Raw genomic sequence first — 13,568 nt, forward strand, 5'->3', positions numbered from 1 at the left:
AATGCGTCAGAGAACCTAAAATCCACAGAACTCTTTGGCCATATACGAATATTTCTCCCTAGCCCTATTATTAGCCCTCCAAATGTAGTTATACAAAATAGTTCTTCAAATTCAGCCGTTAGTCCCAACTGATGATGTCATCAATAGTTGCCGGTCAGCTACGCTAGCGCAAAGCTGCTGCTAGTGCGCGGAAATATATAACGGCATCGGTTATATAACTTTAAAATCAAAAAGTCAGTATTCACACTTAAATGTAAACTTCTGTGCGTCAGAGTGTGTAAGTGAAGAAAAGCACTTCCTTCCTTCACTTCCACAGGGGTTAGCCCTTAAAAAATTATTTCAGATAAGACCTACCCCTTCAAATGGCCCTACATTTGGAGAGGGATGGGAAGCATTCAGATTTGGTCTTAGTGTTTAAAATTCTGCACAACCTACAAATAAACGCCATCTAGCCTTGTCCAAATTAAGCACATACAGGGGATATGTTTTCTTCGTTTGCCCTTTTTCAATCTGCTTCCAAGAGGTAATATTTTTATCCACACATGTTTAATTTACAATCATATCCCAAAGCTGTCAACACCATTGTCCTTTTTTTAAACTCACAAACATAGGAAGGTTGGCCTAGTTTCATAAAAACGAAAAATGCTACTTCTTTTCCTGTAAATATCTCAAATTTTACAACCTCCAGCAACCTAAAAGGCATGAATATGGAAGCTAAGCTTTTAACTTTATAATACGTTATTCGAATTTGCATAATGTGAGAGTTGCTCTTTCACAAACAGTGCTTGGCCTTAGCTCGTACTTTGTGGGCTGGTTTAGGAAGGCATCTTTGTGCAGCCTGTAGGCAATGAAGCTGTTGAAAGAACCTGGCTCCATGGAGACACCATTCATGCCAGCAAATGTTCGGTCTGTGATGTTGAAAGCTTCCAGCATCCTAAATCCTAAAAGAAATCAACAACAGGAGTCACACCGAGACAAAAACAAAGATGCAACGGACTTGGAAAATAAAAACAGAGAAGAGCCATTTGATGGGATTTTGCCAATGTCAGCAAGTTCTTTGAGGATTAGCTTGTGTTTGGTTTAGTTGAATGCCTACCAGGTGTGGTGTATCCATTGATGTAGATGAGAGGGCAAGCTGAAAGATGACAAAAGTCAGAGTTAGAAAAACAGATTAGGGTTTAAGCAAGGCCATTCATGTCTTTTCAGATCAGTGGCGGGACTTCCTTTGCAGGTGTGCTTACGAAGAACTGCAGACATCATGAAGTCAAAAGTACATTAACGTCTGACTCACTGGAGGTGGCTGTTTCACAGATGAATGTGATCAAGTTGTCCTGGATCTTGGAGAAAGCGTCATAATCGTCGACGACAAACACGTGTCTTTCTGTGGGCTTGCTGCCGATGACTGCCAATTCTCTCATGCTCACATCAGCCACGCCGACCACAAACACACTATAGCCTGCAGGGGACAATTTCACACACACACACAAAAGAAAAATAAAGAAAGAAAATTTGTTTAGCTTCCAAGAACCAGTGGAGCTTTCAAAAAAATGGGTCAGTTGAAACACGATTAAGCAACAAAGTTAAGGTCTGTTGAAAGAGAGATTTTATTATGCGCATACATGTACAGAATTTGGAAACAAACCATCTATGATGACAAACAATATCTTTGCTTTTACCAGAATGTTGAAGTTTTTCTGCGCTCTTCTTGACTTCATCTTGGGAGCGACCATCTGTGACAACAACCAGCACCTTCGGGACATTCCTCCTCATGCCGCTGTCTGATGTGAGTACCTTCTCATAGACGTGCTTCAGAGCAATGCCTGGATAAAGTAAGAAAATTAAAATTCTAATTCAATCTAAACAAGCTACATTTGCTGGCCACTTAATTAGGCGCACCTGTCCAACTGCTCGTTAGCACAAATTTCTAATCAGCCAATCACATGACAGAAACTCAATGCATTTAGGCGACACTATCTGCTGAAGTTCAAAGCTACTTTCAGAATGAGGAAAAAAAGGTGATTTAAGTGACTTTGAATGTGTCATGGTTGTTGGTTCCAGACGGGATGGTTTGAGTATCTCAGAAAATGCTGATCTACTGGGATTTTCACCCCCAACCAACTCTAAAGATTATGGAGAATGGTCTAGAAAAGAGAAAATATCCAGTGAGGGGCAGTTCTGAGGGCAGAGATGTCTTGTTGAAGCCAGAGGTCAGAGGAGAATGGCCATACTGGCTCTAGTTGATGGAAAGGCATGAGTAACTCAAACCTTGAGGCAGATGGGCTACTGCAGCAGAACACTCCGAGTACCACTTCTGTCAGCTAAGAACACAAAACTGAGGCTACTATACACACAGAGGTTAACCAGACAATCGAAGATTAGAAAAACATTGTCGGATCTGATGAGTCTCCATTTCTGCTACCACATTCAGATGGTAGGTTCAGAATTTGGCGTCAACAAGACTAGAATCCTCTCAGACTGATTTCTTTAACATGACAATGAGTCCAAATGGCCTCAACAGTTTCCAGATCTCAACCCAATAGAGAACCTTTGAGATGTGGTGGAATGAGAGATTGGCATCATGGATGTATAGCCGACAAATCTGCAGCAACTGTGTGATGCTATCATGTCAATATGGACCAAACTCTCCGAGGAATGTTTCCAGTACCTTGCTGAGTCTATGGCACCAAGTACTAAGACAGTTTTGAAGGCAAATAGGGTCCAACCCAGTACTAGCAAGGTGTGCCTAATAAAGTGGCCGATGAGTGTAAATTGCGGTTCATGTATTTTGGTATACCGGTCTTGGTGTTGCCTCCCCTGTACCGGATTGACTTCAGTGCAGATAAGACAATGCCCTTGTTGTGGTAGGTGTTCAGTTTGAACTCAGTCTTAGCATCATCGCTGTATTGCACAAACGAAACCTGTTCAAGAGATAAACAGACAGAAATAGAGCCTGTTAGCAAATAATTTAAAAAATGCAAAAATTTAAATAACCTAAACCCCACAAACCTGCATGCCAGCTGGGCTGATGACATCAAAAGCAGCTGTCACGCTAGTGACAAACTGGATAACTTTGTTAAAGCTGTCATCTCCAATACTCCACGAGCCGTCAATGAGGAAGACCAAGTCGGCCTTCGCACCTTTGCACACTGTGGTGGAGTTGAAAAGGGGGGTTTATGACTTGTTCTATGAAAATGAGCATATTAGACATAAATAATTCGATTCTCACCATCAAGAGCATCAGGGACTACTGCTGGAGGGGGAAGGGTAGGAGGCTCGGTTGGCTTCTCGGTAGGTTTCACCACTATAACAAAAAACAGTCACATTAAAATGAATCTGAACAATAGATGCTAACAAAGTCAGAGATCTCCAGACAGAAGTTCTTACATGTTCTCTCCTTAATACTGACTCCAGGTCCTTCAAGGTTGGGGGTCTGAGCGTAAACCGTGGCGTTATAAAGAGTGTCAGGGGTCAGGTTGTCAAAGCAGTATCTACTTTCTGAGCCCCGAACTGTGATTTCTTGAGCTCCCCCCTTGTATGCTACAAGAAAGACAAGAAGACTGTTAACCGACCCACATGTGTACAAACGCAACAAATCAAAGGCCCAACTCAGTAGGGGCACCGAAGGGCGATCACTTACACTCAAAGGGGTTGACTTTAAGTCTGTAGGAAGTGGCTGCTCTGTGAGGGACCCACTGGATGCAAAAGGACTCATGGGCAACATTGTAGGAGGTAAGGCCAGTCACATTGAGGTACACTAAAGGGGAAACAACACAAATACTGTTAACACTGTTCACCAATGTTAAAGTCATCTTAAAAGATAACGTCCAACAGTTGTTATCACCGAATAGATAAGGCTTCTAACTTACATGTGGTGCCTTGACCATTTAGAGGACCACTGACACCCGTTTGGTACTGTGCCAGCACCTTCAGGTCATAGGTAGTTCCAGGCTTTAGGTTTTGCAGCTGATAGTTGGTCACATCTCCAACAAACACCTCAGATGAGTCATAAGACCCTTTAGATGGAGACACAAGTGTGAGGGGGGAAAACTGTAAGCAGTGCTACAAACTAAATACAAGCTCAACAGTTAACAATTAGATAACTTTTGAGGTCTCAGAAAAGTGTGTGTCATATATGATGCTAATATAAGTACAGAAGTTCCTGGAAGAGTTACATCTATTCATGTAAATGCTTGTTCATACCCGCAGGCTGGTAGATGAGTTTGTATCCAGTGACTGCGGAGGGGGCGGGGTCCCAAGACACCCTGAAGCGAGTGTACCACTCATCAGAAACACGCAGGTTTCTGGGGCCGAGCATTCCCACTGCAGCAAACATGACAGCCAAGGTTCAGCTGGATGCACGTTATGCAGTGTGCTCTTTATATGGTGTATGCGGGTCGGTCTATACCTGTGCGCCCATCTCCCTCCAGTTCTCCTCCTGCTCCGTCAGCATATATTGCAGTGACTTTAATATTATAGGGAGTGTCTGGATCCAGATTCTGAAGAACCACATTGTTCCTGTTCCCTTGAACTGATGTCTACAGGTCACATGACAAAGACAAACATGAAATCTTCAGGTTGGCTCTTAACTGAAACTTGTCAAGTATCATTAAATTATACTAGCTGATAACATAACTTTGTTTCACAAACAAGTTCTTTGAAGACCCACTCCATGTAAAACGGTCTTTTTAACATGTTCTTTTCGGATGATTAAGGACATATATAAAAAAAATTAAGCTAAAAATTTAATTTCTGAATATATATTTGATCAAAGTGTTGTGAGTCAAGAGCAGACCAAAAAAAAATTTAAAACATGACTTTTTGGGCGGGCCAATAGCTCTTTGCTCCATAATGGGGAGGGGAAAGGGGGTGGGGTTGCTGTGCCCACCACCCGGAAGCAAATTTTTAATAAATTATGAAGTTCTCCAAACTATGTCTTAAAAATCGACACAGGTTTTTTTGAGTTTGGCTAAAAATGGTTTGATCATAATTACAAGACCACTATTATCGCTTTTACAATAGATCAAAAGATGAACCGAGTGGGACTTTAAAGATAAAATAAGACTGAAGGGCTAATTTTATACATTATTTTCAGTTGAACTCAAACTAATCTTATCAAGTCATATTTATTTTTGATGTACATTTAGACTTTTTCATATATCTCTTGAACCTCTGAGTTAGAAAACAAATACAGGAAAAGCAAAATCTGATTTACACCTTCAAAATAAGAGTCAAACTGAGTAACAATTGTGCTCACATATTCCTCGATAGGGTCTCCTGTTGTTGGGGCATAGGTGATGCGGTACTGAACAACTGGGCCATCGGCGTGTTCCCAGCTAACAGACAGCGTGCTGGTGGTGGGATCGTACACTCGCATGTTCCTGGGACCCCCGCGGGGCACTGTATATGACAGAAAGAAGGCCTCTTTTGTAAATGAAACTGGCAACAAATACACAAGAAGCTCCTGAGTCTGTTTGTCTTTCCACCTTTCATACTTACAAGTCTTTCCCTGATCGCTGACAGTGGCTCCTTCCCCATCGCTGTACAAGGCAACAACTCCCACATTGTAGTCTGTGTCTGGGATCAGCTGCTGCAGCAGAGCTGTGGTTGTGGTGCCTGGGACCAAAACCTGTTCAGAGACAACAAACATGTCAGCTTTCATTAGTTTTTGTGACTTTTAAAAACACCAGGCGTTACCAAAGCAGGAATTATACAGACTCAAATTGGAAAATTAGGTTTGTGTTTTATTTTTTTTATTAACCACCATTGATGTAGCAACATGGCCTATGACCCGCACATAACCTGCTTGTACAAGACTTCATGTACCATCGACACCTACTTGCACCTAAAAAACACTTTTAAGCACAGAGTGAAACAGAGGGCAAAACATTCCTCTGAAGTTCAGAGGTGTGGCGGTAAAAAATGGGGGACTTTTCTGCAATCTGTCTTTGTCTTTGGGTTAATTAGCCTGACAGACGAGGGTTAGAGCTCCTCCAGGGTTCTGGCCTGGTGATAACCTCTCTGGAAAAAGAAAAAAAAAATCCCTAATATGCGTTGATGAGAAAAAAATAGTTTCAGGTTGGTGTGAGAGCATCTGTTCGGCTCGTTTTTGCTTGCACCTCTCTCAGATTTTAATAAAACCCTGATTTTGTCCAGTGGAATCCATCTGTCTCTGTGAAGAAAATGCAAGAACTCCTGTGTAAAAGTGGTTGCAAAGCAAGTCAATTGGTCCTTCAAACCTCCAGCTTGGGTTAAACTGTGAAGGTGTTAGCCGAAAAAGGCCACTGACGTAAATCATTGGTCTTGGACGTGGAAAACGCTTCAGCCTGCCATAAATGTGCTAACTTAAAGGGAAAAAGGCAAAGGGCACCTCTCTATCATTCTGCTGGAAAAGGCTTCACTTTGAAAGGACCCTGATGTTTTTAAAAGACCAGAGAAGAATGTAATGGTTCAATCTTTCTGACAGATGTGGAAGCTTATGGTGTAGCGTTACATGTGTAGATGTGGGCACCCATTGCAAGGCAGTCTTTTCATTAAGTGTCTTAATTTGGTTATTTAGTGAGCAGAAAAAGTGTAAAAACTTGGTATGAGGTAACTACAAACAAGCTCAAAAGCAGACGAACCTCATTAACTCAATATGCTCACAAAACAGCACAAATCAAAGGCAGTGCTTCCTCCAATGTTTTCTTTAAATAAGAAGCATAGATTGAATATGCTTTCTTCAAATCTGGAGGTGGTAACTATTGCATGCTTTTTACCCCTCAAACATGGCAAAAACTCACCGACTGCGTTGGCCTCACACCAGTCAGAGGAGCATAGACCACCCTGTACTGCTGGACCGGCCCGGTGGCTGCTTCCCAGCGGACGTTCAAAGTGTTTGTTGTGGGGTTGAAAACCTGGATATTCCTAGCAGGACTGCGCGCCACTGCAATGGAGGTCGGATGTTCAGAAGTTGGTTTGAGGTAAAGAAGAAGGAGAATAGAAAAGGGAAAGTTAGAACTCAGCACAGATTAAGTCCAAACTATTTGCAATTTTTGCACGTTTAATGAACTTACATGTCCGTTCAAATGTAACATTTGGGAATTTCTTATTGTATCTTCGCCTTAGTTGATGAAATTGGTTCAGTTTTGGGGGAAGGGAATGGAAAAAGGTGTCAATTTTAGCGTAATTTCTTTTTTCAATCCTGGTTGTGCTAACTGATCTCAAAGTAATTTTGTGAGGTACATGACGCTCAGTCAAAATGTTTGGGTGGTATAGTGAATATGCTAATACAGCTTACATTTAACGGTGCTGGACTGTTCTTTCACATATTGAAAAACAAGGTTTTGAGTCGCAGGTAATTAGAATACGCCAACATCTCTATTGCTTGTAACATGGCTAATGTGTAGCCATGTCGGACTGTGTTTTTTTTTGCTAGTAACACGATTGGGAGCTAGCATATTCACAGAAATGTTTTTTTTTTAGCGGTATAAGTCGATTTTTTAAACACTGCAAACAAGTTTGGGAGTTACAGGTGATGCAAAAACACCAATGCAACTATTGCTTATAACATGGCTAACGTGTGGCCGTGTCGGACTGTGTTTTTTACGTGTTATTAACACGGTTGGGAGTTAGAATATTCAAAGTAGCATTAGTTTTAGCTGTATCAGTCAGTTTTTAATGAGTTGCTAGCAAGGTTGGGAGTTAGCATAGTCACAGAAAGGTTTGTTTTAGCTGTGTCAGTTTATATGTAAATGTTGCAAACAAGGTTGGGAGTTACAGATAGTGTGACTACACTAATACAGCTATTGCTTGTAACATAGCACGGACTGTATGTTTTTTTTTTGTTTTGTTTTTTTACATATTATTAACACAGTTGGGAGTTAGCATAGTCACAAGAACGTTTGTTTTAGCAGTATCATACAGTTTTTATAATCATGCAAAAAAGATTGAGAGTTGCAGGTACTGTAAATACGTTAATTTGGCTAACGCTAACCTGACTAGCATGTTGTGTGTTAACATCAAGTTCTAGAGTTACTGTGAAAGCATTTAATAAAGTCTGATTGACAGACTGACTTATATCTGACTCTTTTGCATCACTTATAGTTTGGTGTACCTTATCTACAACATTAGTTCAGATATACACCATTTATTAATGGTGCGCCTTAAAATTCTGTGGGCCCTACATTGCAGAAAATATGGTACAATGTGTACACTCAGCTTAGTGCAATGCTCGCCTTCCCTAAAGCCAAAACAGATGTTTCCAAATGATGTGCCACACCACAATTAAAGAATAAAAGCCCATAAATGAGCAGCAAAAACACAGTGGGCAAAACAGAGGGAACACATTTCCGTCATTTAAAGTTTCACAGCGAAGCCTGTTCCCTCAGCCGCTGCTTTTAAATGTCAGAAACAATGAGCAATAACAAAATAGTTGTTAGCTTCAATAAACTAAGGCAGGTTCTTTATTAAATTCAACTAAATGGTGACAAGTTAAAGGATTACCATCTAAACAGGCAGAACATTTCCGAAGCAAGGTGTGTTTGCTGGTTTATTTTTATTGCTGAAGATGTTCTTTTAACAAAACTGGTGGGGAAAGCGACCTATAGGAGGAGGGGCTGATGCTACAGGAGGCAAACTGGGGCTAACGGTAGCATGGATGGAGCATGACCCTTGCCAAGTGAGCTGAGAGCCATAAAAGTCATAATGCTTTCCATTCATTTTTCAACTCCCCTGTTACTTTTTCCCAAATCGAGAGCCAAATAATATATCCCCCCACCCCCCATTTTTCCAGTCTTTCCATGATCCTGACCGCTGCTCTTCATTCCAGCTTCTAAATGGATGATGTTACGGTAAAGCTGGGGGGGGCATCTTGGTGCCGCCAACACAGAGGGATTCCTTCCTGTGCAATCATCCCCGCAAAATGCCGACTCATCACCAGCAGCTCTCAGCGGTTCACTCAACAACCCGTGTTCTTTGTCAGGATTTAAATTAAGCTGAACACTGGCCATTTGAATTTAGATCCACTCTTAATGTGAAATCCATCTGTTTCTGTTCACATCCTGAGTGATAAATTACATTTGATCAGGAAGTTTGGGGGTTTTGGATGACACCGTGTTGTTTTATTAAGTGCTTCTGGATGTACAGTAGCACCAACGCGAGGGCTAATGCCACTGAGTTCATGCTGGACTGACATCCATGTGTCTGTACTTTGGAAAAGAAATCCCACAGCTGCTGGGCAGTTTGTCAGAAACCTTTTCTGAACAGTTAGAAACTGACTGTATGAGTTTGGATGATTGTTGCTGAGCTCTTCTTACATGTTTTGCCGTTTTCCGACATGGGCTGCCCCTCTCCAGTAGAATAGACAGGAACCACAGTTGCTGTGTAGACAGTGTCCGACTGCAGGTTCTTAAGAACTGTTTTGTAGGTGCTTCCAGACACCTGGACCTACACAAAAGCACAATACATAGAGTAGGACTTTTTTCAGAGGAGATAGACAATGTGGAGGCAAAGGCTTTAGTAGTACATATGTCCTACTTACCATCTCTGGATCTCCTCCAGCTGCAGGAACATAGAAGACCCTATACTGGCGCACGTTACCCTCAGCAGGTTCCCAGGTCACATCCAAGGTGCTGGTGGTGGGGTTTGTCACGCGCAGGTTTCTAACACCACCCAAAGGCTCTTTTAGTGCAGAAAAAGCATGATATTGTTACTGCAGTCCATTATTTAAACTTCTGGAGAAGTAATCCCTACTTACTGGTCTTTCCAAGCCCATTCAGCTCCCCGCTAGCTCCATTGGCATACAGCGCCACAACACCGATGGAGTATTCAGTGTCAGGAGTCAGTTTTTGAAGCAGGACTGTGTTCTTCTTGCCTCCAACCTGGGTCTAATAGGGGAAAAAATATTATTTTTTAATCTAAAAATGTAATTATTTTTACAGTGTATCTTTAAAAATAAGTATTTGAATGTCTGCTGAGATAAATGGATTTTCAGATGTTTTAAATGGGACAAAATGTCTCCGGGTCTGAACTTTCATAATTCAGATAAAACTGTTTTACCAGTGAGGAACCCGGCTGTCAGTATTTTAGAAGAGGGATGTTTTGAGCATATTTTGGACCTGATTTGTTCAATTTGCACTGGCCAAGATAAATCTCCACTGATGTCTATAGCAGGTGGAGGTCAAAAAATGATGGCGGATTCACTATAATGCTTTTGCCTCCCTTGAAATTCCAAGAAAGAGATTTCTACAACATTATGTGACCATGATAGTTGATGTTTTTTATAGTTATATTTCTTTGGAATTTATTTATTTTTTTACTTTTAGCTTTGCTTTCTCAAGCTTACCAAACCAAATTACCTACTAAAAGCTTCGCCAGCAAAGAATGTAAACAGGAGGGACTGCTGTAGTGTTTGTGAACACACGAGGACAACTTAGATGAGGCATTTCCGAAAAACACACTTGTTGTCCCACATGAGATAATTCAACTCTCTGCAGCCGCCAAACTTTGCAGAAATCCAGGACTTCTTGGCTAATCCTGCTCTCTAAGCTTCCAAATGTCTATCAGCCTCCTCGGATCAGCCATACAAGTAGCACAACTAAAGCAAATTTCATCAAGCAGTAAAGAGGGAAGCGTTTAATCATGTGTTAAAAGGAGAAACTAATAGTTAATCTTAGCAACATCTGCAAAGCTTCTGTTTCTTTAAAAAGTAAAAACATCAGAAGATGACAAGAAAAAAATAATGAACTGAACGTTCAGCTGCTTTCTCTGGTATGCCATCTGGATTTCATTAGATTGGTGAAAACAGCTCAAAGTCAGATTTGTCTGCACACTACCTCTGTGCACTTTTAGACTTGATCTGTTTGATTACACTGACCTGACCAGACGAGAGCGAGACATTTTTTAACGCACAAACACAAGGATTCGCACACCATCATGCTGACAGAAGCTCTTCTCCTGCAGCTCTTGGACCTCGAAAAGCATTTTTGGGAATTATTCTCACACTATATCAAAAACGCAACACTTCATAAAAGCTAAATATTTGCAGAAAGTTTGCTTGAACGATTAATCTGAATTTAGTTTGTAGTTCAGCTTTTTCTCCTCTGTCTGCCTCGTATTAGGTTAGATAGAAGTAAACTGACAGAAAAAGTACTTTTGTCATTCATTTAAGACTTTTATGCATACAGTGCGGCAGCCAAAAAATAATTACCAGCAAGAGACATTTTATAACGTCAGAAAATGTTATAAAATCCTAACAAAAACCCACATTAATACACCAGAATAATCAAATCTGACTAAACTAAAATGTTGAAATGTTGCAGGCAGACTTGACACTATAATTGCAAAAGTGAAACTTCTTGAGTAAAAAGAAAAGTTCCCAGCAAAGTCAAAGCTAAATAGCTAAGATTTAAAGATTCCTTAAAATTCCATAAGGTTGATTTAGAAAAGTTTTAATAAACTATAGAAATGTCCATAATATTTGTTCTGTTTCTGTCCTCTGACTTACGGTCTGACTTTGGCCTCCAGACGTGGGGACATAAGTGATCCTGTAGTTCAGGACCCGACCCGAAGGCGGAGTCCACCTGGCATTCAGGGTGGTGGTGGTCTCGTTGAAAACGACCAAGTTGGTGGGAGGTGCATTTGGCACTGCAAAGTGCACACAAACACACAAAATCACAGTTACAACTAAAGACTCGACTCATTTGTTGTTCAAATTAGGCATCTGGACATCCTTAAAATGTATCTTAAAGTTGCAGTCCTTAGTAGGTTTGAATGAATGCGTTGTTTGTTGCATCATGATTGCAGAAAAATGATGCATTTTATTTTTCACCAGAATGCATAATAACTGATACCAGGAGGCACTGCAACTTTAAAAAGGAAAAGATAATCCTTCAGGATTAAGTCTTTTCTGAAGCATTGATGGAGGTTTGGACATGGCAATGGGATGATGAAGATGATGGGGATGATCATGGAAATGATGATGACAATGATGATGGACTGACAAAAGCATGGAGATGTGCAAAGAGCTGATGACTGGATGAACCGACAATGATGGGAGTCTGTTTTTCGAGGCATGCATGGAGATGATCCGTCTTCCGCCAGTTCGCTTGACCGAGGAAGAACAAAGTCGCACCATTTCCCATGAGAAATGGCGGCAACAACAACACATGCGTTTGGTGAGTACATGAAGTTTCCTTTTGCTTTACCACACAGTACTTACTCGGTCTATCATCTGACTTGCGCACTACAGAAGCAAAAATAGAGAAGTATAATGGGCATAACCTTGAAAACATATTTCATTCAGCTTTTTTTCCATATTCATAAATGTTTAGCCCTTGGTTAAACTCACAGAAATTTGGATTAGCAATTGCAGCAAAGTAGTAATGCTTTAGTCGCTACTTAGGTGTGTGTCTTACATGTCCTCTCAGAGCCCAGCAGGTCTTCGCTCTCTGATTCATCTGGGTAGATTGCAGTGACAGACACATCATAGGGTGTATCTGGAGTCAGCCCCTCCATAACAAAGGTTGTTTCCTCTTTACTTAGAATCTCCTGGTGAGGGAAATACATACAACTATGAATTAATGAAAGCTTAAAGTCAACTGTGCAAGACTCTTATTGGAGGACAAAGTCTGTTCTTACAAAAAAATAAAAAGAGAGCTTTCACATCATGAAATACCTGCACAGATAGTCAAATAAATTAATTGCTTCCTACAGACGGTGTTCTCTTACGTTATTGCCGTCATTCATTCCTTTCCTTGTCCAACCAATTCGGTACATAGCCACATCGGGGGCCCCGTGCTCCCAAGTGGCCCTGAAGCTGGTCTCTGTCACTTCAGAGAATCGCAGGTTCTTCGGTGCTGGAACCACATCTAAGAAAAAGGAAAACAGTTTTCTTTCACTGCTAAGATCCGGCAAATAAAGGAGGTGCTCTAATCGAGTTCAAACGTACCGGTAATTCCGGTTCCCAGCATCGTCTGCCCACGGCCCTCATCGTAAACCGGAGTCACAGATAAACTGTACTCAGTCTGGGAGATCAGCTTCTCCAGGAGTTTGGTGGTAATTCTTCCTCCGACCTCCAGCTGTGGAACAAGCAGACAAACAGTTTTATTACCATCCATCTATTTTGTTAACCCGCTGTATTCCTCACGGAGTCATAGGGTTGCTGCTGTCCCAGCTACTGTTCGGGGAAGGCAGGGACAAATCGCCAGTTTTACTAAACAAAAGTATTTGACTTTTAAGGTTGACATATGCAAACTTATTTTTTAATAAACATTTGTGTGTATTATTCCCAGAAGCTGCTGTAACAGTCTCCAGTAGTCTTGATGTTGTCCAAACTGACACTACCTTTGCCTTGGGATCACCAAATCCAAACTGTCACTGGCCTCCATTACAAACATCCTCATCAACTTTCACATATGTTTTTTTCCACCCTCGCGGCTTTGAGGATCCCCCCTCCACCTGATTTATGACCGAGGATGTAGCAAAATGCAGACCACACATTTTCCGCTCCAACCCAAGAACTCCCACGGGGGGGCACGAATAATTTACTCGTGAAAAGCACCGCCCGACGAATCGTGTTCGGAGTTTTCATA

General features: G+C 41.3%; 1 protein-coding gene across 2 annotated transcripts in view; it reads right to left on the reverse strand.

Annotated features, from left to right (window-relative positions):
- The window catches only part of col12a1a (collagen, type XII, alpha 1a), a 54,225-nt gene that overhangs the window by 15,607 nt on the left and 25,050 nt on the right, over positions 1-13,568 (reverse strand). Inside the window, exons 27-49 of one of the 2 annotated variants that reach the window (XM_024297142.2) lie at positions 12,926-13,055; positions 12,706-12,845; positions 12,393-12,525; positions 12,197-12,220; positions 11,483-11,622; positions 9,734-9,863; positions 9,518-9,657; positions 9,294-9,423; positions 6,780-6,922; positions 5,497-5,626; positions 5,255-5,397; positions 4,406-4,535; positions 4,201-4,320; positions 3,867-4,013; positions 3,638-3,754; positions 3,385-3,537; positions 3,227-3,301; positions 3,007-3,146; positions 2,795-2,918; positions 1,677-1,820; positions 1,292-1,456; positions 1,097-1,135; positions 803-941 (exon numbers count right to left, since the gene is read on the reverse strand). In XM_024297142.2, coding sequence (XP_024152910.1) covers positions 803-941; positions 1,097-1,135; positions 1,292-1,456; positions 1,677-1,820; positions 2,795-2,918; positions 3,007-3,146; positions 3,227-3,301; positions 3,385-3,537; positions 3,638-3,754; positions 3,867-4,013; positions 4,201-4,320; positions 4,406-4,535; positions 5,255-5,397; positions 5,497-5,626; positions 6,780-6,922; positions 9,294-9,423; positions 9,518-9,657; positions 9,734-9,863; positions 11,483-11,622; positions 12,197-12,220; positions 12,393-12,525; positions 12,706-12,845; positions 12,926-13,055 — 2,876 coding nt within the window. The remainder of the gene's footprint in view (positions 1-802; positions 942-1,096; positions 1,136-1,291; positions 1,457-1,676; positions 1,821-2,794; positions 2,919-3,006; positions 3,147-3,226; positions 3,302-3,384; positions 3,538-3,637; positions 3,755-3,866; positions 4,014-4,200; positions 4,321-4,405; positions 4,536-5,254; positions 5,398-5,496; positions 5,627-6,779; positions 6,923-9,293; positions 9,424-9,517; positions 9,658-9,733; positions 9,864-11,482; positions 11,623-12,196; positions 12,221-12,392; positions 12,526-12,705; positions 12,846-12,925; positions 13,056-13,568) is intronic. The other variant, XM_024297222.2, reaches the window with a different exon arrangement.

Source organism: Oryzias melastigma, linkage group LG22 (genome assembly GCF_002922805.2).
Source record: "Oryzias melastigma strain HK-1 linkage group LG22, ASM292280v2, whole genome shotgun sequence".
Lineage (NCBI taxonomy): Eukaryota > Metazoa > Chordata > Actinopteri > Beloniformes > Adrianichthyidae > Oryzias > Oryzias melastigma.